We start from the raw sequence: 27,292 nt of genomic DNA, 5'->3' as shown, positions 1-27,292 counted from the left end.
GTAGGAACACTGGGCTTGCATATACCCCACCAAGTCAAATTTACACGGGTTCCAGGTATCTGAACTCAGGAGCTCCTGCCTTCTCAGCAAACACTTTACCACTGAGTCCTCCCCCCAACCCTTTGAAAGGAACATCCAAGTGTATGTTTTATTTCATTTTAGCAGGCGAGTTGCTTATATAACTCTGCTCTAATATAAGTTTTAAATTTCCTATGTTAATACAGAATATGAACAGAAAACAATTAAAATGTAAAAATCTAACACTACAGAGTATATGAGATATAAGTACACCAGTGACATATATAAATTTATACATAAGTTGATTTACCATGTATTCGATTCATTTGTGCTAAATTTTAGCTGATTGTGAAACTTATGAAGGTCTGCTGGCCTGTGTAGTAAACTTTTAAAGTTATCTGTTGATGGGAGTATAAAATACATAGATAATCTAGACCAAAAGCTCTGTTATCTTCCTTTATTATACTTTAAAGCAGACTAGGGTATCACCATGGCAACCACACATACGCATGTGGAATCATACACTTACTCGCTGGTAGTTCCCGCACCTGTTTAATAAGCACGTCACTTGAATGGGCTGTGATAGGACAGATGGGTGGGGGGAAGGGTAGATGGAACCATGGATCATTGCCATTAGGTTGTAATAAAATGACCTGATCACATATAACTCTTGGACTAATGGTCGTGAAAATAGTATGGTTTTCATTAGGAAACAACATACCCATCATGAGAGACAGTTAGGCCAGCGACAGGGAAATTATCACAGGTTATGAGAAAGCTGCAGAGAGTTAGAAGGTACTCAGCCAGGGACAGGCAGAACGCTATGTACGCAGCTTTCTTGACAGTGATCTTGAACTTCTTCATAATGAAGCCACCAAGTAAATATCCAATGCATATTGGAGGTAATGTATGAAGACCTAAACATGTAGGTAGCATAATATTATAAATGAAAGCATAAAAATAAATATTATAAATTTGTCCAATACATCTTACTTAAGAAGCTATTTAGTTGTAATATACAGTAATCCTAACTCTACTCACATATTACATAAAAAGAGGCTTCTAAATGTCCCATGAGGTCAGCTTAAAAATATAGTTAGCATTTATTAATAATTTATGGCAGGCTATAAAGACTTTATAGGCAGCACACACACACAAACACATGCACACACACACACACACACACACATACACACACACACACACAATATTAGATATTTTATGTAGTTGTTTGACTCTGTTTAGTAGGAATTTGTCTCAGCTCCAGATGATTTTAAAGGTCATTTCTGACTCCACACTTATCAAGTGTACAACACTTTTTGCACTGTCTATTGGCCAGCATTCTTCCCCCAAGACAATCTTTCCAAGCTACTATCAAAGGAGAAAAAGGAAAGACACAGGAAGAGAAAACTCTGGCTGGCTTGAAATCACAGTGAAGCACCAGGCTTGGGACATAGTGACCGTCCTCTGCAGCTCCACACCTTGGCACTTAATATTTCACACCTCAGGGTGAGGACTGGCATTTGGACTTTCAGAGAACTCTGGGTGAGGTGGATGCCAGCAGCCTGTGGTCCTCAGTTTTCAGGAACAAAATGAACCCAAGAAAAATCCAAGTTGCTTATGATGCCTGAGTTTAGTGAGCTAACAAGAAAAGCAGACTGTGGCTGCACAGACTCCTCAGACCACCAGGGACTGAGCATCTGACTGAGGAGGAGTGAGGAGAGCAAGAACGGAAGCCCAGAGGTAAAATCTGGGAGTGAGACACAGAGTCCCAGGGAGCTGACTCTGCATCCCTCTTTGAAGTGACACATTGGTGTGTGAAAACTGACTGGTGTGAGCTTCCCTCAAGCCTGTCGTAGGTGTGAGGATTTCAATTCTGACTGGAGAGAGAACTAGAGCACATTTCAGGCTTTTTTGTTTCCCGTTCTTTTCTTGATTTCCCTGGAGACTGGGAAGAAGAACTTTACAAGAATATCCTAACAGATTTCAATTCCACTGTAGTACCTTAGTCACATCGTTTTATTGTTTATCATATCTTTGTGGTACAGGGAAGTGGTACTGAAGAAATCATGAAAGCACATACCTATGAGGAAGACTGCCTCTGCAGTGGATTTTCCATATTGATGCTCCAGGTATTTAGGCAGGAAGACAAGTGAGTTAGTAAATGCATTGAACTGGAGCACACTTATAAGGATGAAAAGCATATAAATCCGGTTGCAGATCAGGCTCTTCATGAATGGCAGGAAATCTGAAACAAGAGTGTAAAGACCACCAAGCTAATCTGACCTTGCATTTTTTGTCCTGTCTTCTCCTAAAATCTTCTTACAGGTACAGTGCTGTGACACAAATGTATTTATAAATCTTTATCCTCTTGGGGATGAAGTTCTATGTCACTGTTTAGATCACTTCAGGAAGTTACTGGCACAATAGGATATGTAAGAGCTAGAACTCAATGACACGCATAATGAGAGGAAAATGGAGTCAAGTGTGTGGCCACACACTTCCATTTCTTTTTCTCTCCTTTTCTTCTATCGCTATTCTGCATTCTCTAGAGAATGACTAGTTAATAATCTATAATCTGCAGAGAACCAGCTTTGATGAAGTTTGAGTTCAGAATCTGACGCTATCATTTTTAATGCAAGAATGGATAAGTTAAAAGCTTAGGAAGGCTCCAGGAATCATGCTGCAGCCCAGACAGCATCACCAGCTCACCAGCACCTAGTGATATTTTTAAACATTTCAACATAGCAGTCTCACTGTAAAAAAAAAATGCTGACTCATTTGGTGTATACCAAACACCTTCAAAGTGATTTTTTTTCTCTCTTTAAGAAGCTGAGAATCTGCAGAGCTTGGTGGCACATGCCTTTTAATAGCCCTTAGGGAGGCAGAGGCATGCTGATCTCTGTAACTTTGAGGCCAGCTTTGTCTGCAAAGCCAGTCCAGGACAGCCTAAGCCAAACAGAGAAGCCCTGTCTTCAAACAATAAAAAATTAAAAATTAAAAAATCAAGAAGGAAGTGGAAGAAGGAGGAGGAGCAGGAGGAGGAGGAGGAGGAGGCAGAGAAGAAGAAGAAGAAGAAGAAGAAGAAGAAGAAGAAGAAGAAGAAGAAGAAGAAGGAGAAGGAGAAGGAGAAGGAGAAGGAGAAGGAGAAGGAGAAGGAGAAGGAGAAGGAGAAGGAGAAGAAGAAAAAGAAGAAGCCGAGATTTAAGCTGTTTAAGAAGCAGAGAGTCAGATTTGGATCCTGTCTCTACAAGGATTAGATCTTACTGAAGATAATTTGGCTGCAATTCACATTTAATAGTCTCTTTCTTTTATCCGCTTTCATATCTGCTGCTTTGAATTTCTAATTTTGCACCATCCTTAATAAATAGCCTAGAATTTCACTGGGGGGAAAGTATCAAGAATAAATGATCTAGAAGTAGAAGCAGAACAATTTAACTTAACAAATGGAGTTTAGTGGTAAAAATCCATCTTTATGAGTGAGGTGGTTGCTGTCAGAACTCTTGTGTGCTTTTGAACTCAACCTTGTTTGTTAACTTCCCTGTCCTTCTAATTGAGTCTCCACAGGCTCGGTTACTTCCTGTGTGTCTTCTCTGCTCAGCTCTTTCCTATCTTTGAAATTATGTTGATCTGACAGATGACAAAATCTCACAGAGCAGTCAGTACTGGCCCTTTAAGGAGAATTGCTAAAATGACCATGATTCAAAGAATGTTCAATCCCCTGCACTGGCTCTCAGCATGACTGGTTCCTCATCCATGATCTGTAGTGTTCAGGGCAGATTTGTGACTATTTAGTGCATATAGATCTGGGAGGGTGTGAGTGGTGGAGCAAATAGCAATATCCTCAGTAGAGTGCTCCCTCCAGCAGTCTGTGCCAGGACGCTCCGCTGTCCCATCCTAGCTTCTCACAGAACCATCTCCACTCTGCATCATAGGTTGGTAACATTCCTGCTTGTTTAAAACAGTCTGTTCTAAAGGACCAATTCTGTAAACTATCACACACCTTCAAATGTAGAGCACTTGTCACCTGTTATGATTTCTCGCTCAGCCTTGACTTAAGAATGCTCACAGCTAAATTTACATTTTTCTTATCAAACAGATTTTTATCTTTATCTTCATCTTGGATTTCTGATTGTTCATGTTTTTTAATGAGAATAACATTTTCTATTAAATAGATTTTTCAAATAGATGGGTAAATATAGTTGCTCACAGAGTACTCCGATTAACTTGAATTTTTCATAAAGCCTAATCTAAGGTAAGTCAGGTTCCCTATCATGTCAGTTGTTGCCAAGTGGTAACTGTGGAAGAAGTTTATCACACATGATTAGGGCCAATTAGTGACAAGCTACCTTAACTCAACACAGCATGACAAGTGCCCACTAACCACAGACCATCTGAACCAGTAGAGCTTAAAGTTTTCCTGTTTGCCTTTAATGATTCCGTGTTTTTCCTCCTTGGCTCTTTCTCTGTGCTTCTCTTCTCTGCCATTTTTAGTTTCATCCACATTATCCTCTGGTCCTTCCTTGGGGAGAGTTTTGGGAAAAAAGAAGAAGGGGATGCTGATGAGGAAATTCACTCCTGCACAGATCAGAAAGCCAATCCACCAGGCACCGACCCAGCGTGTGTCAGCGGGAGTTATGGTCAGGTCATCTGTAAAGAAATAGAGATACTGTATGAGTTTGCATCATTCTTTCCTGTAAACTGTAGAAAGTTTTTAAGCTTCATATTCCATCTGAGCATAAACTTTGTATGTCATTTGTTCTTTGGACCTTGAACTTATGATCTTCTGCCTCTTCTTCCCGAAGCCTGGGATTACTGGCCTCTGCCACTCCACTGGGTTAATTCAGACCTGCATAAAAAGTGCCTGAGGCTCATCAACTAGGTGAAATTAAAGTTAAGTAATAAGAAAGGGTTCTGGAGTACTATGTGCCATAATAGTTAAAACTATGTTTCAAAAAGACAGAAATAAGACTTGAAACATACTAGCTTTAACCTGATTTACTCTGTCTCAAAACATTACAGGAGTAGAGGAAGAAGGCTGTAGAGAGTTCAGAGGCCAAGAGATACTGTTGCTTTTGAATATGTCCTGAGTTCTATTCAAAGAACACACATGGAAACTCCGTATTTCCTATAATTCTGATATCAGGAGACCTGACCTCTTCTGACCTCATGAAGACATGAAGACACACACACACACACACACACACACACACACACACAGAGTTAATAAGACAAAATGAGAAAAATGCATGTTAGCCAATCAGTCTTTGTATATCTATCAATTTTGTATATCTATTTTAGAAATTAACTAATTTTATCTAGAAGCATATAATCGATATGTTCTTAGAAGCAAATGAGTTTTTCTATTTGTCATGTGAAACCTTTATAAACTCTTCTGTTATCCAATATGCCTCATTGAAAAACCTATGTATGCAAACTTTGTAAACCAAATGCATGGCTGAAATATGGTGGGAGAATGGTGGATTTTGAATCAGAAGGTGACATTTTATCCTTATCTCTGCTCCCCTTATATCGGTAAGTGATGTATATATAACCAAGGATCAAAAGAGCCACTGGTACAGCATTTCTAACCATTCTCCCACACTCTCGGAACTGGACTATATAAATAAAATGCATTTTGTTACCTGTATTCACAAATCCAGTGTCTACGTAAATGTTTGCACAGAAGTATGCCAACAAAAGTCCAATCAAAAGGCCGATAATTTTTCCTGTTTCTAAAATCCCTGGAAGTAAACAAATACAAGAGTTTATATGAACACACAAAGAATGTGCTTGGACAAATAAAGCCTTGAGATTAAGTTATTTTTAATCTTAGATTTCTTTTCCTCCCTTTGCAGAGCTGGATATCAAATCCAATAGTTCAGGCAAGTAATCTTTCAATGAGCTACACACCACACTATCTGAGATATTTTAATTTATTCAACATATAAAGAAATTAAGCTTGGTATATTGTAACATATAGATATACATTACATATATATGTGTATGTTACATGTACATTGGGGTTTTTATAAACATTGGGAAAGAAGCTCTAGTTGTTTCATTATAGAGTGTTCCCCAGAACCTTGTGTGTTATAGACTTGTTTCCCAGGGCAGGGGGGAGAGGGAGGGGGAGTGGTCACCACTAGAGTCTGATGGAACCCTTCAATGCAGGACATGATGGTGAGTCCTTACGTCATTTAGAGTAGAATTATATCCCCTTGCTCATTATATTAGCTTCCCAGTAATAAGACGAGTGGTCTTAATTCACACCATAATTAGCTCCCTTGTGACAGGTTGCCAAACTCTACAGTCCAAGGATATACAGTAAAACCTCCAGAGCTGTGAGCCAAGCAAATCCTTTCTCTTTATCAACCACTATCTCAGGAATGCATTGAAGTGAAAGAACTTTGACACAGAAGCTTCATTACTTAAAGCATCTTCCAAATTCCCTTGTATGCTGAAATGAAGGCAAAGGCTATACAGTGACAGGCAGCCCCGTCAAAGCCATGATGTGAGCAAGGGCCTCTGACGCTTTTATAGCCAAGTTTCTAGTGTCTCTGTGATGGTTAGCTTTAGTTGTCCACTATGCATAGCTTAGAATTACTTGGGGGGGGGGGAGACTCTTAAAGAAATATGGTCCACATTGGGTTCACCTGTGGCCATGTCAGTAGGAGATTATCTTTATTGTGTTAAATGATGTGAGAAGACCGAGCCCATTTGGGGCAGCACTATTCCCTAGGCAGGGAGTTCTGAATTGTGTAAGAGTGGAGAAAATCGTGACCACAACTGTGCAAGCAAAGACATAGCATGCAAACACTCATTCTCTCTGTTCTTGTAGGTGTGACCAGCTGCTTCAAGCTTCTGCCACTGTGACTTCCTGTTACGATGCAATTGTAAGACAAATGACCCTCTTTTCTCCAAGTGAGCCCCATTTGTCTCCAAAGTTTTATTTAACTAACACAGTTTCTAAATGAGTGTGTGCGTTACAGTGAATGTCCTATATTGCATCCTTATCAAAGTTCTGCTCTTTAAACTTACTTCCACAAAAGAATGTGTCCTCCTTACAGCACCTCTCTTTGATGTTATCCTGGTATCCTTCCTCACACTGATTATTTACACTGTCCGGGTCTTTCCAACCACACCTGGCTTCTTTGAAACCGTCTCCAGCATCTCCCAACTGATCTGCAGTGTAGAATCTCTCCTGAGCCATCTCTACCGACAGAAAACTCAGGTATGAACAACTTCGACTTCCTTCCTTGTCTCCACTTTAGATTTTGTCCTTTCTTCTTTCTCTGTGTTTCTACGGATTAGTCCTCCCGTGTGCCTGGCTTTTCAATACCCAACCCAACACTTCTATCTTTCCTGTTCTCTCAAACACTCCCGGCTATTTGATGCCTTCTACACAATGATTCTTACAAGATGTCCAGGCTCCATGACATCTTTTCTTCGCATGTATGCTCTTTGTTTGACTTTTCCTCTTCTCACTCTCCCCATTAAGTACAAGAATCCCCAGTGTGTGGACCTGTGAATTCTCAGTACTTATATGTCTTCCCGAACCAACCTCATTTCTCTTGATTTTTACTTGTATCTAGCAGAGATAACTCTTATTTTTATATTTGACTTTTATATATCTTCAGCTACAGAGTGATATATGAAACTATATTCTTTATTTCTTATTTATTTATAGTTATTTGATTATGAATATGCACACATATATAATATTACCTGATTATATAGATTTTCATTTAGAAAACTAAGTTAATTGGGTACTAAGCACATACATAAAATGTAGTGAGAGTTTCTTTAACAACCTCTGGTTGTGTTATGGGACTAACTATGTTTATCTCATGCTCTGGCAGCCACAGATAGTTTGGGTTTGGAATTCTGGGGACTTTTCTGAGGGTATATAAATGCCACAGGCCCAAAAGAGGCAGCAGCTGCTACTCCTTTTGTAGCTGCTTAATGCTTGCTATTGGCTGGATTGCAGGTTGCTGGCTGCAGATATCCTGAACAATATCAGACTTGCCCCAAAGAACTCAAGCCCTTAATCAGCATGTAGAAGCCTATGATAATGATGCCCGATTTCCCCTCTAACCTTTCTCTCCTACCAAGTATCTGGAGACTGGAAGGAAGTGGGGCGATATAGAGAGGTTGGAAAAAGAACCCAATAAAGTAGCCAAAGGTCCAGCTACATGAAATCTATCTTTTCATATTAATAGCTATTATATATTTTTATAGACTTATGTATGTAATTTGTCTCTAGAGTTTTGATGAAGAGATCTGTATACTAACAGCTTATGTTAGAAAAGTGCTTGCAATTTTTTTTCTTAGATTACTGTGAAGGGATGTAGAGAGAATGACTCGATTAACACTAAAAAAGAATATTGCCAAACTAAAAAGTCTCAAAAGAGGACAAAATAATTTTTAATTTAATTAATCTTGATTAGTTCTAAGTCTGTTCCTGTGTTTTCTTACCCTCTTTGTGTGTTGGGGGGGTGGGTGTAGTTTTGTTTTTGTTTTTGGTATTTTTAAGTAATACTTTATTTATTTGTTTATTTATTTATTTATTTGGTTTTTCAAGACAGGGTTTCTCTGTGTAGCCTTGGCTGTCCTGGACTAACTTTGTAGACCAGGCTGACCTTGAACTCACATCAATATGCCTGCCTCTGCCTCATGAGTGCTAGGATTAAAGGCATGCGCTACCACTGCCCAGCATAATACTTTATTTTTAAGTCTACTTTAATTGAAAAATATCCTACTCATCGGCCCTTCTCATCCTTCCCAATGCTTTGGACCCATGGTATGGTAATCCTCAATCCTAAAGTTTATTTTTTTGTTGTTGTTGCTACTCAGCAACTGTAAATTTGCTAATGTAATGAATCATAAGGTAAATATCTATGGTTTAAGATGCTCTTAGGCAAGCCTTGTGAAATGGTCACTTGATCCCCAGAGGGTTACAAGCCACATATCCCAAAACACTGCTAAATACAGTAATGCATTTATAATCAAGTACAGGTAGATTTACTCAAGAACATAAAAGAAATCATTCATAATAAACTCACATTATTTAGGAGACAACATAAGAAGATGGAACTAAATTGCCTCTAGTCTGAAAAAAAGTGTGGATTTTTATGAAAATTTCAAGGAATACAACAGAAGGATAAATACAGATATTTATTAAAACAGTGAAGAAATCTATCTGGGAAGGAAACTTTACAAGTGATGTCATAGAGATGCAAGACGCAGAGCTCTAAGTAGAAAAGAGATAGTCTGATAAGCAAGCAACCAGTTGCTATGGTGACTATGACAGAGAAGACATGACTATCACAGTATTTGGTAAGGTTTACTCACTAAGGATGATTATGAGAACATGGAAAACACCACAGGGGCAGCCAGATGCTTCATCAGGTAAAGGCACCTGTCCACCAAACCTGGCCCAAGGACCACAGGCCACACTTCAATCCACAGCCCAACTTGTAAAAGCTGAATTTTGACTACCACATTGACATGCAAGTGTACACGTACACGAACACACCCACACACCCCCACTCACAGAGAGAGGGAGGGGAGAATAAAAAAGTAAAATTATATTTGAAAATACTACAGACACAAAATGGCCAATATTAAAGTCGTAATAACTGAGAGATAAAAGAATGAGAACCTAACAGCAGAAAAAAAAAAGACTCTAAGGAACATTTCCAGGAAATATTGGGGAACCTTTAAAGGATTTTGAGGTGATGTGGTGGCACCAAAGGACTCTCCAACAGTGAGAAGCAGCTTGATGAAGGGCCTTGCCTGGGCTTCTACTAAATTTCCCCATTGAGCAATCTTATGACCAACAGTGTTGCAGCACTCTGCTCACCCTCTGAAAACCACAAAGCATCCAAATCAATAATTGGTGTCTACCCTTCTAAGGATGATTTTCTTTTCTTTTTTTAAAATATATTTTATTAATTTATTCATATTGCATCTCAACTGTTATCCCATCCTTTGTATCCTCCCATTTTCCCCTTACTCCCCTCCCCTATGACTGTGACTGAGGGGGACCTCCTCCCCATGTATATGTTCATAGGATATCAAGTCTCAAGGATGATTTTCATACTCACCAATGTAGAAGGGGGAGTTTTCCGATTTGGCAAAATCTTCTATGTAGGAAATACCCAAGGGTATGATGGGAGTTTCACCTATTCCACGTATGACATTTCCTACCATTACATAGATCCACATTAATGATTTGATTTCTTTCACACAGTCTGTGTTAAAATAAGAGAAAACAACATTTTGACAGTGTTACTGACAGATAATTCAAAATGCTTAGTATACATTTCTCAGGTCAGTGTTTGATTCCAGCAATGGGAAACAAAACCAGACCAACCACAGAGATCGCATCATGTCCCTTATCCCATCCACCTGCATCATTTTTCGCTATAAGACTAAATTTATAATGTTCTTAAGAAACAACGGAGCCTCGTTAAAAACATTATAACTCAGGAGGGAGAGTATGCTAGGTTATTAGATAACTCACTTCACTGAAGGAGAAAAATACATTTTGCTTATTTGTCTTCCTACTAAACCCTGTGTTGTAGTCAAAGCCCTTCATAAAAGAGTATTCTGTGGCCAAGTCTCTGAGCAGAAAGCAATGAGAAGCACTGATCAACCTGCTGGGTCCTGCGTCGGCTTTACGGTCTGAATTCTGTTTTCCACACACAAGAAGCTGTCTGAGGACAAGTTGATTGCAGGTGAGATCGTTGTTTCATATTCATATCTGTGTGGACACATGAAACACTCACTCTGAGGAGTTAGCTGGGGTACAACGAGAGCATCTGCAGATTACTGAATCTTGCTTCCCTGAAAACATGGCATCCCGAGTCAGTAAAGACACGTTTCCACAGCAGTCACTCCCATCATCATAAAATCCCATGGCAGGGCCAGCCAAATGACTCAGCAGGTAAAGTACTGGCTGCACAAGCCTAATGACCTGAGTTCAATGCCTGAAACTCACATGAAGGTGGAAGAAGAGGAATACCTCCATAGAGTTGTCCTGTGACCTACACATGTACACACACACACACACACACACACACACACACACACACACAGACAGAGAGAGAGAGAGAGAGAGAGAGAGAGAGAGAGAGAGAGAGAAGAGAGAGAGAGAGAGAAATATAGAAATCTGTATCATTAGGCTGCACATTAGGCTGGCATTAAATTTCAGAACAGCACTAATTGCATATGATGTCCCGTGACTGACCCCAAAGCACTTGAGAGGTAGAAATAGGAGAATCAGATACTCAGAGCCAGTGTCATTTACTCTGTATATTTGAAGGCAGCCTGGGCTTTATTAGAGCCTGTCTCAAAAAAGTCCACACATCATAGAGGGGTGACAGAATCCACCGACAACACAGTGTCATGGGACCAAAAGTGCTAATAAACTGATCATTTAACTTGAGGAAATCACCAAGAATCAGCTTGTCCTAGAAATAAAAATGGTAGAATACAAAATGAGGAAAATGTCTTCTTCTATGTCTGTCTCCAATGGAGGGTATTATGGATTTATTTCTAAGACTTTCTTAGAAGAAAGACAACCAAGGAAATCGCAGGCTGATGAACTCTGTATGAGTAGGAAGCTATAGTTACCAACATTCTACTTTCTATGCTGCATGATATAGCACAAAACTCAAAATAACTTTCCCTTAGAACAACTTCCTGGAGGTCCCCACATAGTTAGTCAGTGAACTGTGTGTCTCTACTCATTAACTCATGAGAATAGGACAGAGTCAAAGAATTATCACCTTTGGCAGAAAGTGAGAAAGCACAGTAATAATCTAATCTTTCTTTCCATTTATAGAATAGAATAGAATGGAATGTAAAAATAATTTTAAATTTTCTTCTGGAATCTTTTGGTTCCCTTCAAAAACACCTGAGAAGATAAAATAACTTTCATTTGGTTCATTATCCACTTAAAATTCAATTGTTCATTCAATATCTATTTTCCCCCAAATTACAATAAAATGGCCATGAGAATGTCTCAAAATAAATAAAAGGAAAAAGCTCCTTTCTTCAATGATAAAGAGATTTAGATATGAAAATGTAGCCCAATTGGCCATTGGTACCTGGCAAGCAACAATCTCAGCTTTGATCCTGAGCATTTTAAAACCAGACATGGTGGGAAATGCCTGTAATTCCAGCCCTATGGATGCAGGCAACAGGATGAGAAGTTCATGAATATCTTTTTATCTATAGAGTGAGTTTGAGGCCGCCATGTGCCTTGAGTTATGAGCTTGTAAGATACCAGATGCCTTGATGGGATAAGATGCTTATGTGCAAGCCTGACAACATAGATTCCCTTTAGGTCCCATAGGGTAGGTAGAGAGAATAGAAACAGACTCCTCAGAGTTGTTGAATGACCTCACAGGAAAGAATACACACACACACACACACACACACACACACACCATTACACACCATCACACACCATCACACATCATCCCACACATATACAAACAAAATATCTAATTTTTTAAATGTAAGAAAGAGATTAAAATAATAGTCAAATTAATCTCAATAAAAATTTGAGGTTGGGGCATCAATATTTGAATGGCCACTGAATCAGAAGGTAAATACAACGTAACCACCATGCTACTGGGAATAATAAACTATGTTCCAGGCCTCCCTGGAAATCTGCAAAAAGAGACTCCCAATGTAGGGCCCAGGTGGATACAAAAACAAAGTCTCAAGTGAGTTCTAGAGTGCACCTATGGAATACCTAGATCCTCAGACTTGTTCTCCATCTCTCCAAGTGTAAATGCTCACAGGGGTACAGTGAGGACACAGAGGCCAAAAATGAGGGTTATTATAATATTTAACTCTGCATGGTAAAAAGGTGATATTCCCATTTCTTTTGTCTGGAAGCCAAGTTTCTCCCTCTTTAGCAAGAGCAGGGAATTCTTTCAGAGACAGCTCAAAATCAGCCAGTCTCTGCTCAATCTTCTGTTGGCTCATCCTACTGAAACACACACAACTCCCACCAATCAAGTTGTGCTTGCAGACAGAATTTCCAGTTAGCTCTCTGTTCTTATTCCTTCTTAGATATGAATAGCCAAAGCTATCATGAGGACAACCTATTACAATAAAGTCAAAGACAAAGAACTGCTGTACTTGAAGGAGCCAGGGACAATGGAAAGAGATGGAGAGCCAACAGGAAGAGTCACTGAATTCTTGAGAAAATAAGATGATGCTCCCTCAGAAGAGATTACCAAGGAGAAAAGAGGATAGGAAACTTGGCAAAATGTCCTGACCTAAGGCAACTGATTGAAGTGGTGAAGGATATATATTATTAATCACCAGTTTCAGACTATGAAGCTAAAAATGAAACTTGTCAGCACAGTTAGAAATTGATCACAGCCCTAGCATCATATTCAGGGGGAGGAGGTCCCCCCAGTCACAGTCATAAGGAAGGGGAATGGAGTGAAAGCAGGAGGGAGAGAGGAATGGGAGGATGCATGGGATGGGATAGAAAATGAGATGTAATATGAATTATTTTATTTTTCAATAAAAATGTGTTTAAATTTTAAAAAAAAAAGAAATTCATCACTGACGTGTCAAAGAAAAACTGTGATCTTGGACCTTGGGCCTTCAGAGAGGAGGTCTGACACCTTACCAACTAAGCTTTTCAGATTCTCTTGTTCTTCTGCAGCCCTGGCTGCTTTTCCTGGCTAATGCCTCCCACTGGACAACAGCAGACTGTAAAAAATAGCTTTGGCCAAAGGAAAATTTTTTGAGACTTTTAGTTTAAAGGACCTGCAGCTGAAGGGGCATGGAGACACATAACTATAATTCTGATCTCTGGGTACACCAGACATGCATATCCATGGGACTGAAACAATCACACACACAAAATAGATGGAATACCTTAAAAACAAAAGAAAAGTGAAGAAAGAAGAAAGAAAGAATAAAAACTGGAGAGGGGAGGCAGGAGGAAGAGGAAGATGAGAGAAAAAAATAAAGCAATTTGATGAGGAAAACAATGGAGGAGAATTTCTTTAAAATGTCCCTGAGCTGGCCTAGAGGGTCAAAGTTCAGAGAAAGGTGGAGTACAGAAAATGAAAAAAAATTTGGGGGCTAAGTTATTAAATCTAGTTAAAAATAAAGTTCTACAACAAAGAATAGCATGTTTCTAGGGTAGAAAACATTTTTTATAGTCATGAAAATATAAATAGTAAATTTTTATATCATTTAACACTAAGGTATTAAAAACTACCAAGACTCAGGCAAACAGAAAAAAGAACTGAAAACTGTCCCCAGAAATCAGGAAAGCGAGTAAGAGATAACAAGACAAAATTTCACTTTTTTATGTTCTGTGTAAGTTACTTTTGGATATAGGAAAATAAAAATCAGCCTTGACATTGTTCTGTCTCTTGCTGCCCCACAATTAGGTTAAGCTGTAGGCCACCTGTAACCAAAGCATCAAAATAACCCTGATGAAGGACCCAGCCTAAGGGTTGGTAGATTCAGAGAATCTGTTCATGTGTCTCAACTTCTTGAAACAGGTGTCTCATGTCCTCACTCGACAAATGGACTGGATTGGACCATACATGGAACCGTGACCACAAGAGTAACGAATCTTATTTGTAGACCAGACACCATATCTTCTAATTTCTATATTAGCCTCCTATACTGTGGGGAAGCGCTGCTCCCCGCAAAGAGGAATTCTGGGCCTCATTTCCTGTAGGTGAAAGTTGAACCTAAAATATCATCAAAGACTGGAATACTCACCGGCCCATGAGGAAATGGGGTAGAGACATTAGGAAACACCCGAGGCCCATAACTGCACACCCAACACCAATCATGATAGGTCTGTGCAGCTTCCTTCCAAAATAACTCACGAATACAATCAACAAAAGATTTCCTGGAAGAGGGAATGGGAATGCTTGTATCAGTGAAGTATTAGCAGCTCTTAGTCAACAGCCTCTCCAGCATTCGGACTCTAGGGTCCATTGTTTAACAACCATCTCAATACAGGGATGGGAGCTTAGGATGTTTTGTGTATTGTTTTCATACGTAAAGCAATTGTGGCACTTAAGGAAGGTTCTTTTCCACTCTGGAGAATATTAAAGCTCTATTTAGAATTATCCTGACTTTGGACATGCAAAAAGGTGAGTTGAAAAGAACCAAGTATGTGAATATATTCTCTACAAACTACATATTTTCAATTTGATGAGAATGCTTACCCTACTCTTATTGTACATAGAGGAAAGGTCAGGAAACTGAAACACTATTCATTAATGACAGCATACCTCTAAGTGATCTTAAATATTTGAAAGATATATGAAGACTTTTCATTACTTCCAATTCTGTTTCTCTCTAATCTGCTATTTAAATAGAAGATACTTAGCACAATTTTGAGTGGCATGTGCCCACATCTGTCTTCTTATTACATCCTGACTGTCATTGAAGTTATCATGCAGAAGGTAATGTCCCAGGATATCCACTGTTTGACCTCTTTGGGCATCTTTCTAATCTATGGCTATATCCCCTCTAGATGCATAGGCTCTTTTCTGACATATATATTGGTTAAAGGAAAAAAATTCCCTCCTCATATTAGCCTGTCTACCTTAGCACAACTGTGTCCCATAGGACCTTGGGTAACCAATGTCCCCCACTTGCTGCATCTAACACATAGACCATGAGTGAATCTGTGTGGGGTCCATGTAAGGCATTCATCCTGACTCCACTGAAGGCCTAGGACACAGGGGCAAGAGGAAGCACTGATGAGCTTGACCCTGGAAGACAGGGCTGAGCATCCTCAGTGTGAGTGAGCTTCTTCTCAATCCCAATTTTCTTTGCTGTTTTGATTAAATACATTAAAGACAATTTCACCATGAAGGAAGTAAAAACTATGATTCAACTAGAGAAGAGAGACACCAAGGCTTCCAGGTCACTTTGTGTATAGAAGGAATATTTCTCTCGGTCACTCTTTGTACTGGCATATCCCAGTTCATCATCCAAAAGCAGGGTTGTTTCTGAACTCAGACACAGGAAAACTCCTTCACCTTCCCTAGTGATTAGCAATGGAGAGCCAGCAACCTCACAGACACAGGAGGGTAATAGAAACATTTGCTCTCTCAGTTGGAACACAAGTTCCTCCAGGCTCCCACACGTACCTTCTAAAATGCCAAGGAAATGACCTTAGCTTCTCTTGAAATTGTCAAATGGCGAATTACACATTAATGGCATTAATCTTCTACCACTCTTTGGAGAAACAGACTGTACCAGGCTGTGTGGTGATAATTAGCTTCCATCATGAGGCTATTTAAATAAGCAGGTTCTTCAAACCACACCAGGCTACTCAGTCAACATGAGGAAGCATGTAACACAGTCAGATTATATAGTCTAATGCAGGAAACAAGGGTAAAATATTAATATATATATATAAGTAATGTAAAAATAACTCACCTATCTCAAAGCTCTCATTGATTAATCCAACTATAGATGTGGGGATATCAAATTGTCTCTCTATCTGTGTGAGCATGGAATTCATATAAGCTCCTGATAGTGCTTTGCATACATATGCCCAGGTTAATGCCAACAGAAGCATCTAGGAAGAAAAATGTTAAGAAAAAGTGAAAGTTGGTCTCTACATATATATCTGCCATCAATTGAAAAAACAGCCTCTTATGAATAAATTAATAAAAATAAAGAAAAAACAGCCTCTGCCATGAGGTGAATAGTTGTATCCAACTTAAATAGGCCTTGAACATGCAGGAAACTTTACAGTGTAATCTCTCCTCTGTCTGTCACAGGGTCCTCACTTTGGAAAAGTGAAGTCGGAATAGTTGCTTAGTGGTGGAGAGTTTTGTCAATAAGTATGGCTTTGTTCTTTTGTCAGTGTACCTTATTCAAACAGAAATGTATGACGTTGTGATAAGGAGTTGTTCTATGTAAGACACACGTGTTGGTGGGTCTTCAGCATTGTATTGTTTTCTGCAGGACAAGCGCTGTCCTCTTTAAAAGAGGGAAGGAACAGAACACAGAATTTCACCAGGCATTGTTTCTGCAGCAAGCCTACTATGCTCCCTCAGCAGGAATGACAGGTCTCTGGATGTTTGGATCAGTTCGACACTTTGTCCTTTTTTTCTTCATTCTTGGGAACAGCAGGCTACATTCTCACTACTGGAGTCAATGGCCACAGCAAAATGACCTGTGACTTTTTTATTCTTTCTTGCTGAATATTCTCTGTACCACTTTATCTCAGCAGTCCAAGTGGTGTTCTTAGCATAGAAACCCAGGGCAGAACATTTCTGGAGTCCCTCAGGTACAGAATAAAGGGTGGCTGTGTGCTCAAATTACACTGTATTAGATTAGTACTTATTGGTCATAAACTTATTGGCACCAAGTACCAATTAATTTAGATAAACATGAGCAGAAACATATGCAAACAGAAAAACCAATTGAGAAATGGGAACACCATGTTCAGTATGCCTCAAAAGTACTCTACATCTGTAATGCAGTGTAATTCCATCTCTAGAAATTTATCTTCTAAATTCAAATGTCATTTACAGATACGTTCTCTCTTCCCACTGCAAATATTTTAATTTTTCACTTTACTTTTGTAGTTCAGATCCAACATGTAAAGCTTGGGAAGACCAATTATTCTTTTTGTGCTTTGGAAAAGGAAGCTAAATTGGTAATGAACCCACTGTTCTTTCTCTAAAGTGTTTGGTTCTGTGTAGAACGTAAAGAAGCCAGTGGCCATGTTGCCTCAGGTCTACTGCTACATAACATCTGTATATGTAAAGCTAGTCCTGCTGACTTCTTACCTCAGCACTGCAGAGTCTGAAGCAAACTACTTTGGAACAGTCATTTCATATGCCCTAGAAGTTTCCTTTTGTCTCTTAAGTTTTTTCATGCTTTCTTTTTGTGACAGTATGTGTATGTTTGTGCAGGATGAGTTCATGTGTGGATATGCACATGTGGAGACAGAGAATAACCTCAGGTGTAATTCCTCAAGCTTTGTTCATTTTTTTTTTCGTTATAGGGACACACACCTACCTGGAATGTACCCACAAGGCAAGTTTCCTGGTCTGTGAGCCCCAATTATCTGTCTGACTCCATCCACCTCTTGTGCTAGAATTATAGTTATGTTTTCTCCATGCCTAGTTTTTATGCAGGCTTTGGGGACTGAACTCAGGCCCTCCTACATCCAAGACAACTACTTTCCTGACCCAGATATCTCCCCAGCCCCCTTGAGAAATTTTCCCTTCTTTTCTTTAATAGTTTTTATTAAATGTACTGTTGGTGATTTCATGCACACATGGTATGTTCTGCTTATTGTTTTCCTCCTTTCTTCCCCTGCTCTCTTTCCCATTACACTCTTCTTGTTAGCAGCTAAGTTTCAAGGTTCACGAGTTTTGGTTTAGTTTTCTTTTACCTATGGAGCTTAACCAGGGCAATCTGTGTAGCCCCTGGGTGAGAAGTAACCTTTGGCACCTGGGAAGTCACAGTGCACGCATGACTGCAGCCCATGAATGCCATCCTTTCCCCTGTCTCAGCAAACTTTTCTGAATTATTATGTTTCTAAGTGTATGAAGCAGGACTTTCATGCAGACCATCTGACCACTAACATTCTAGATAGTTCTAAATTCAGAAAAAAAAAGATAACTGGTTATTGTAAAGTAATTACTCTAAATTTTCTCTTGTAAAGTCATGGCTTTAACTTTTTTCTTAACATTCACACCAATATCGACTCTTTTTAAACTCCTACATAACTGTGGTGGTTTCAATAGGAACAGCACTGTAAGCTCATAAATTTGACTGCTTGGCCACCAGGGAGCAGTACTCTTAGGACGTTGGCCTTGGTAGAGGAAGTGCCTCAGTGGGTGGGCTTTGTGGACTCAGAAGGCCCAGCCAAGCCCACAGTCCCTCTCTGCCTGCTACCTGCTGACTGGATACAGAACTAATGGCTCCTTCTCCAGCACCAAGTCTACCTTTCGATCACCATAGCTTCTTCCATGATGGTAATGAACTGAATATCTGAACTGTAAGCCAGAACTAATTAAATGTTTCTCTTTAGAATAGTGGCTGTGGTCATGGTGTCTCTTTTCAGTAGTAGGAATGCTCATTAAGACATTTAGAAGAAATGAACTGTTAGTAGTGATTATAGAGACCTGGTGAGTTTTCTCAACAAATTTTCACAATCATAGAAACTAATAATCACAATCCTCATCATTACCGTACAGTTTGAAGCTGGAGATGGAGCTCTGTGATTAAGAGCATGGGTTGCTCTTGCTGAGGACCTGGGTTCAGTTTCCAGCACAGATGTGGTGGCTGAAAACACCCGTAACTCCAACTGTGGGGGATCCAACACCTTGCTCTGGCCTCCAAGGCTATGAATACCTGGTACACCAGCATACACAAAGGCAAAACACCTTAAAGGCGGAGGAGGTGTTATAGATGTGGGATGCAGGTGTGCGAGAGCACCCATGTCTACTCTCACAAATCAGAAGTAGAGGATGATCCTAAAAGGTGATCACACAGACATACAGACATAGGCCCAGAGAGACAGATCCACAGAGAGAGAAGTCTCAGAAATAGGTTTTAATCTTGAAACATAAGACTATCATTACCCTTGTTAGATGAAAAACAGTGAAGTATAAACAGGTTGTATAAACTGTGCAGAATGGCACATCTGGCAAGCATCTGGAGAAGGTTGGAATCCAGGGCACCTGGGATCCCCAGAAGCATGTGAGAACTGAAGGAAAACATAAAGTTTTGGGTCCAATAATTTGTACATCATTGCAGGTAAAAGCACTTTCCAGGGGCTAAGTTTGAGCATCTTTTACATTAATATATAGATTCCACCATATGCGAATAAAAGTAAAAGTAACACTCAATGAAATGACTTAGGAGGCAGCATCTCAGAAAGGAATGTTTGACAGACTCTGCAGAAACCAGACCAGGATTCAATTTTCCTGAGTTAATATCAGTTCACATTTTGTGATGCAGAGATGTCTTTGGAGCTATGAGAACAGTAGTTGTCTCTTAAATACTGAAAACAGCTAAAAGAATAGATGATTTTCTTACAAACAATGATTGTTCTGTTGCCAAAGCTTGAAGAAAATATTTGTCTGACCAGACCATGAGGTCATCATTTCATATTAATCAACAGAGTGTTTCTGTCAGGGGAACTGTTTCCTAGAGGTCAGGAACCCCTGAAGGCTGAGCACTGGGTTACTCTCTGACCTCAGACTAAACTCTACCATAGCATAATGAACACCAAGAACATTTTAAAACCCATTCTCCTTTAAGATCCTCTAAATCATTCTGATTAAGTTTCCTAGATAAATAATTCTGGTTAGATAACCCTAATAAAAAACCAATTTGTTTAAGGCAAAACATTAACAACACATTGGGTAAAATGGCATTTGTGTCACACAACATCATGTAAGCTGAGTAATGGTACATGGACTCTCAATGCTTGTTTAAAAAGACTCATCATATTTACATGCATTCATAGGAACAGTCCATACCTTGATCTTGGCAAAGCGTCTGACCCCATGGATCCCAACCTTTTTCTCAGGTTCTTCCATGTTGTCCTTCTGTTTGTTTCCAGATGTCTATCCTTTACGTGTCCTACTGCTGTCTCTAACAAAAGAGACAGTTGTTAAATTATTTACTAAACTGTAAGAAGTCATTCCATGTTTTATATTTCTGATACTGAATTGTAGTTTGTTTGTTTTTTTTTTTTTTAGTTTTCTCTCATGCATTACATCCCGACTACAGTTTCCTTTCCCTAAACTCCTTCAAGTCCCTCCTTTCAATCTTTCTTCTCCCTAAGACCCACTCATCTTCATCTCCATTTTAAAAAATTGTTGGCCTACAAGGGATATCAACAAAACATGGTATTGTGAGATACAATGAAACTAGGTACAAACCCTCATATCAAGGCTAAGGAGACAACTCTGTAGAGGAATAGTTGTTACATTATTAAACTCAACAGCTGTTAAATTATTTACTGAACTGTACAGAGTAATCTGAGGACGGAGGGGGAATATGTCTTAGGACTAGGCTGTCTTAGAGTTTCTATTGCATTTATAAAATGGCAGGACTAAAAGCAACAGGGGAAAAGGTTTATTTTAGCTTACAACTCTGTATCACAGTTCATCACCATGGGAAGTCAGCACAGGAATTGAGGCAGGGACATGGAAGCAGGAAGCAATGCAAACACCATGGAGGAATGCTGCTTACTGTTTTGCTCTTCCAGTCTGGCTCAGCCTAAATTCTTATAGAACCCAGGACTTCCTGCCCAGTAGTGGCATCTCTTACAGTGAGCTGTGCTGTCTCCCATCAGCCATCAATCAAGAAAATGTATACAAGCTGGACCATTGGCCCACCAATGATTCTAGCCTGTCTCAACTTGATACAAAACTGCCCAGAACATCTAGGGAGGTGGTTCCGTTGGCAAGTTGTTTGAATTCTAATCTTGAGGAGTTTGAATTCTTAAGAGCTCAATACAGAGCACCGACCTGTAACCCCAACAGTGGAAGAGTCCCGGACAGCATGATCATAGCAGTGTTCCAACCTGGCACTACTGGCACTAGCAACAGGTTCAGTGAAAAGATCTATGGTGGTTTGAATAGGTTCGGCCCCCTATAGACTTATGATTTGAAGGCACCCATCCAGAGTAGTGGCACTATTTGGATGTGTGACCTGGTTGGAGTATGTGTGGCCTTGTTTTAGAAAGTGTTTCACTGGGGACTGGTAGTGACACTTTGGGGTCTCCTGTGCTCAACACAAGCCCAGTATGGAACCCAGTCTGCTTTTGCTGACTTTGGATCAAGATGTAGGACTCCCAGCTTCTTTTTAAGCACCATGTTTGCCTGAAATCCCTTATTCTTCCTGCCATGATGATAATGGACTAAACTTTAAAACTTTAAGCCATCTCCAATTAAATATTTTTCTTTTTTGAAGTGGGCATCGTGGTCATAGTGTCTCAGCAATAAATGATTCACAGCAATAAATTCCAAGCTAAGACAAGGCGCCATCTAAAAGCATAATGTTAAACTTTCTAGAGGAAAACACTCAGCTTGACTTCCGGCCTATAATATGTACACCTGTGTATGTGCACCTGCACCAGGATATATACTTACAATATACACTCAAGCCCCCCCACAAACATGTATATGCACATCAACTAAACAGAAAGACATACACACACTCACACACATACACACAATCTCTCTTGAGTTGAAACAATTTAATAGGTACCTCAAATATTATAAAATTATCTAGAAAGGTTATATTACTCTGAATGACCTTGTAAATAACAGCAGAAAAGATTGGGTTCGTGTGAATTCTATTGAAAAAGCCAACACAAACAACTACGTTTGTTCTTTGGTAGTATTAAAGATAGGCTCAGAGCTTGTCAGGCTGTGACCTTAAGCTAATGACAACATGGTTAGAATAAGGCTGCTCCTTCCTTCAGTAAAAGCAAATGAGACCCAGGTGAAGCCTTTGAACTCACTTGAAGGCTGCTGTCTTTAAGACTGAGAAGACATCTGCTGTGTTTGTACTAACCCTCTGCCTCACTGAAGCACAAGCTGTCTGGCCAGGCTTCCTTCTTATGTTATTTAAATTCCAAAAACCCTTTGGAATTTCCAGAAGAGAAAGATGTTCTGGGGCACTGCTCATTCACAGAAGCCTGGGGAGACATACAATCATTTCAATCAAGAAAACTAAGAATAAAGTTAAAACTTAACAAGTTACTTAACAAGTAACCCAGAATTGTTTTACGTTTATAAAACATTTAGCACATATACCAGAGTTCCCAATCCCAGTCACCCAGAGTGACTATGTATGACACTAGTTCTCGCTAGTACTTTATTTAATACTGACTATGTGCCAGTCACTGTATTAAGCCCAAAATTCAACAAAGGAGAAGATAAGCCTGATGCTCTATGGGAAAGTGGCATTGTTTAAGATACCTCAGTCAGCAGAGAAAGATGCAAGGTCTCAGATGCCTAAGAAGCTAAGCTTCTCTTGGGAAAATAAAATTTCTTGTAAATAAATAAATGTACTATGGGACAGAATGTGGCCATATAGGCTGAGGTGCAGCTTACTCATGGTGTAAATAGGGAAGAACATTCATAGGCTATAGATGAAAATGATAGGGATTGTCTAGGGATCTGTCAATAGCAGATGTCATTATTCATCCATTTTACAAACATTTATTAAGGCTTTACTAAGTTCCAAGCACAATAGTAGGTGTTAGGGATAAGAAGATGAATAGGTTGTGTTTGGTTTCCGGAGATCCCAGAAGCTACTGGGAGAGATGGATGATTAAGTGGTAGTGGGTGGGTAACTACTGCCATCGGGCAGTCACCTTCAAAGGGAAGACTATTGAGAACCATCTTCCTGTGTCGTTTGGGTGGAGTATAATGATTTAAGCCCTCATGCTCTAAAATAAGCACAAGTTTGAAGATCTAATTCCAAACTGTCTGTGTGATTGAGACATATAGAAACGAAAACATTATCTATCTTTCTGAAAGTACCAGGACAAAAATAGAGGTCATGACAGATAGCAGAAGAATCTAATGCATGAAGCCCTTCCTTCTGCATCACTGCTAAAAGACAGCAGTTACCAGGTCTTCTCAGAGCACACAGTCTCTCCACAAAGAAGAGACCAACTGTTTGGAGGCTTCCAGCCAGAAAATCCACTGAACAGAGAGAACTCACCACATTCTTTAAAAAAAAAAACAAAAAACAAAAAAAAAAACAGTCTATTTACTACTCAAAGTGATATTTTAGATACCATGTGTAAGTGTGCTTTTTAGTGCAGTGACTAACACACAAGAAATATGTAAAAAAAAAAAAAGTCTTTTTTTTATTAATTTATTCTTGTTACATCTCAATGGTTATCCCATCCCTTGTATCCTCCCATTCTTCCCTCCCTCCCATTTCCCCCTTATTCCCCTCCCCTATGACTGTTCTTGAGGGGGATTACCTCCCCCTATATATGCTCATAGGGTATCAAGTCTCTTCTTGGTAACCTGCTGTCCTTCCTCTGAGTGCCACCAGGTCTCCCCCTCCAGGGGACATGGTCAAAGGTGAGGCACCAGAGTACGTGAGAAAGTCATATCCCACTCTCCACTCAACTGTGGAGAATGTTCTGACCATTGGCTAGATCTGGGTAGGGGTTTAAAGTTTTACGGCCTGTATTGTCCTTGGCTGCTGCCTTAGTTTGAGTGGGACACCTGGGCCAAATCTGCCTATCATAATGTTCTACTTGTAGGTTTCTAGGACTCTCTGGATCCTTCTACTTTGCTATTCTCCCATGCTTCTCTCATCTAGAGTCCTAATAGGATGTCCTCTACTCTATCCCAGTTTCCTGGTAAGTGAAGGCTTTCATGGGACATGCCTCTATTAGTGAGGAACTGCTGCTAAATTGGAAAGACAGAGCTCCAATCTTATTTACATAATACATTATTTGGTTAAATACAGTACTAGACAATTTTTTTAGCTTTGATTTTATTTACATAATACACTGTTAGGTTAAATGTGGTACTAGATAAATTTTTTCAATCAAAAATGAAATTTGAGGATCATGAGAAAGAAATTTATGAAATAATTCTTTTTTAAGTTCAGGAAGTTCCACCTTTAACATTGGTGCACTTTATGAATCTCCTCTTTTCAAATTGCACATTGGAAGTGTAAATAGAAGGACACATGGCATCAAGTGGACAGTGATTGGAAGCATAATGCTGACAAATGGCATGCTTGTACATACACAAATCTGACGGCCCCAGTCCTTGATTATCCCCAGCATTTATTCAGAGCCTCGTGCTGTCCCCTTTGTGAAATTTATGCAAGTACCTTTCCCCACCTAGAAGTCTGAGCCACACTGCTCTGACACCAAATATATGCAGCCAGTGGGGCATCCTGGCAGTGACTTGAAGCACCTGTTGGCAATTCAATAGCTCTGAGCAGAAACTTAAGATGGTTTTGGGCTGATTCATTAATGTTGTTTAGGTAAAGCAAAAGAGGGAGGAAACAAGGAGACTTGCCAGATGCACTGAGTGAAATGAAAATATTTCAATAATAATTAACAAACGGACTCAGGATAAATCTGAGTTAGTCTGGCTGAAAAGTATATAGTATTCTATTAAGATTAAAGAGCTACTTCCAGGAACACTGATTAATGTTCCAACAGTATTTAATATTTTTGTGATTTGTTAAGACAGGCTCACCTTCTGTACCTTGATTAACAGAGTCCACCATGAAGACAAGGCATACTTTGAACTTAAAAACCACTTTCTTGCCTCTCCTTCTGTAGTGCTAAAGCTGAGACCATAGGCTTCTGCGTACTCTGTCAGTTTTTATAATGATTTATTTTCTTTGTGTGTCTATGCGTTTGTGTGCAGGTTCTCATGGAAGCTAGAAGCGTGACTTGGCATCCCCCCTGGAGTTCCAGGTGTTTGAGGGCAATCTGATGTGGGTGCCAGTGTCATGTGCAGTCCTCTAGCCAGTGCTGGGGCCCCATTTCTAGGCCTTCGTCAGGCAGCAAGACTCTTAAATAACAGACCTCTAGCTCCATCACTATTTTTAATTGGAGAAATTCTCTAGTGATGCTTATAGAAAACAGCATAGAAATTACCAGAGGAGACATAAAATAAGTTGGACTGTGATCCCACTCAGAAGATTCTGGCTTTGGACTTATACACAGACACATACATCTTACAAGGGTCAGATTGCTGCAGATGCTAATATTCTACAGAAGTATAGATTGGCTTTGCCGCTTATGACCTTTGAAACCTTAGATAGTTGTTCAATCCCACTGTGAATTAAATTCTGTATCCTTAAATTTGTAATAGTATTCATTATACAAAGCTTTAGGAGAACTCAATTCCCTGATGTGACAAAAGAGTTTCCCAGAATAATGCTTAAAATACTTTAAGGCATATGTCAGGTAGATGTCCATTATTTATTATATATAATCTTCCATGATGTCGAAGACAACAGAAGAGGATGAAGAGAGAAAACATGGTAGGAGAGGGTGTCGGGGAGGGATATCAGGGTAGAAGGTGAGGTGTGGGGAGAGTGGGAAGAGAGCCCAGAAGGCTTGGAGAGAAAAAGGAAACTGAGTGAGTGTATCTCTGAGACAAAATGGAGACATGTGACAGAGTAGGCTCAAGGGAGGATATGAATAGGACTCTAATCTGAACTTCCTAGCAGAGAGAGACATGGAGGCTGAGGAGGCAACCTTCTAGCCAGACAGAAGTTATACTGGCTGGGGCGGGGCACCAACCCACTTACAAAATCTTCAACTCAAAAGTTACTCTGCCTACAAGATGTGCAGAGATAAAGATAGAGCAGAAACTGAGGGAGTGTCTATGGCTCAACCTGACACTGACACCGTGGGAGAGCGCTAACCCCTGACACCATTAATGATACTCTCCTATGTTTACAGACAGGAGCCTAGCACAACCATCCTCTGAGAGACTCCACCCAGCAGCAGATCAAATCAGATGCTGAGACTCACAGCCAAAGGTCAGGCGTAGCTTGGGGAAGACTGTTGGAGAGCTGGGGGAAGGATCAAAGGATCCAAAGGGGACAAGAACTCCACAAGAAGATCAGCAGAGTCAACTAACCTAGGCTCATGGATGCTTACAGAGTTGGAAGCAGCAACCAAAGAGCATGTATGGGCTGGACTTAGGTGCCCTACACTTATGTAACCAATAGACAGCTAGATCTTTCTGTAGGTCCCCTAGTAAGTTGAGCAGGTGCTGTCTCTTTTATCTGATTTTCAATTGCTTCCCCCTAGCAGAGCTGCCTTGTCTGGCTTCAGTATATGAGAATGAGCTTAGTCCTGATGCCACTTGATGTGCTGGGGTAGGTTGGTTTTGGGGATGTAGTTTTTTCTGAGGAGAAGGGGAGGGTTATTGGGGGAAGAGGCTGGGAGTGTGGAACTGGAAGGAGAGGAGGGAAGGGACTATGGTTGGTATATAAATAGAATAAATAAATAAATTTAAAAGAAGCTTAAACACTATGTCAAGACCATAGATACCAGCAGTACCCCCCTCCAATGACCCCAAGAAGATGATAGGCACTGTATATCCACCTGGATTATGGAAATGCTAACCACCGGTGGGACTGTCCAAATGCCATTGTAGAGTTGATTGCCCCACTTTGTCTAGAAAAAGAAAGGTCAGTTTCCATCCATGCTCCTCCTCCACAGGAAAGCCATTCATCTTCAATGTGCTCAGAACTGTCCTTA

General features: G+C 39.9%; 2 protein-coding genes across 2 annotated transcripts in view; one reads left to right on the top strand and one right to left on the bottom strand.

Annotated features, from left to right (window-relative positions):
* The window catches only part of LOC311588541 (solute carrier organic anion transporter family member 1A5-like), a 38,043-nt gene extending 17,378 nt beyond the window's left edge, over nucleotides 1-20,665 (bottom strand). Inside the window, exons 1-9 of the mRNA XM_084766286.1 lie at nucleotides 20,550-20,665; nucleotides 16,477-16,618; nucleotides 14,797-14,929; nucleotides 10,680-10,786; nucleotides 10,128-10,274; nucleotides 5,664-5,762; nucleotides 4,447-4,668; nucleotides 2,102-2,266; nucleotides 740-935 (exon numbers count right to left, since the gene is read on the bottom strand). Coding sequence (XP_084622412.1) covers nucleotides 740-935; nucleotides 2,102-2,266; nucleotides 4,447-4,668; nucleotides 5,664-5,762; nucleotides 10,128-10,274; nucleotides 10,680-10,786; nucleotides 14,797-14,929; nucleotides 16,477-16,618; nucleotides 20,550-20,609 — 1,271 coding nt within the window. The 5' untranslated portion in view covers nucleotides 20,610-20,665. The remainder of the gene's footprint in view (nucleotides 1-739; nucleotides 936-2,101; nucleotides 2,267-4,446; nucleotides 4,669-5,663; nucleotides 5,763-10,127; nucleotides 10,275-10,679; nucleotides 10,787-14,796; nucleotides 14,930-16,476; nucleotides 16,619-20,549) is intronic.
* Nucleotides 1-27,292, top strand: part of IAPP (islet amyloid polypeptide) — a gene marked incomplete at its 5' end in the record, with an annotated part of 432,665 nt that overhangs the window by 194,870 nt on the left and 210,503 nt on the right. The window lies entirely within an intron of this gene.

The sequence above is a fragment of the Acomys minous genome, assembly GCF_964271855.1.
Source record: "Acomys minous genome assembly, chromosome: 17".
In the NCBI taxonomy this organism is placed as follows: Eukaryota; Metazoa; Chordata; class Mammalia; order Rodentia; family Muridae; genus Acomys; species Acomys minous.
The sequence above is the reverse complement of the archived record's forward strand: the minus strand, read 5'-3'. Positions and strand labels throughout refer to the sequence as shown.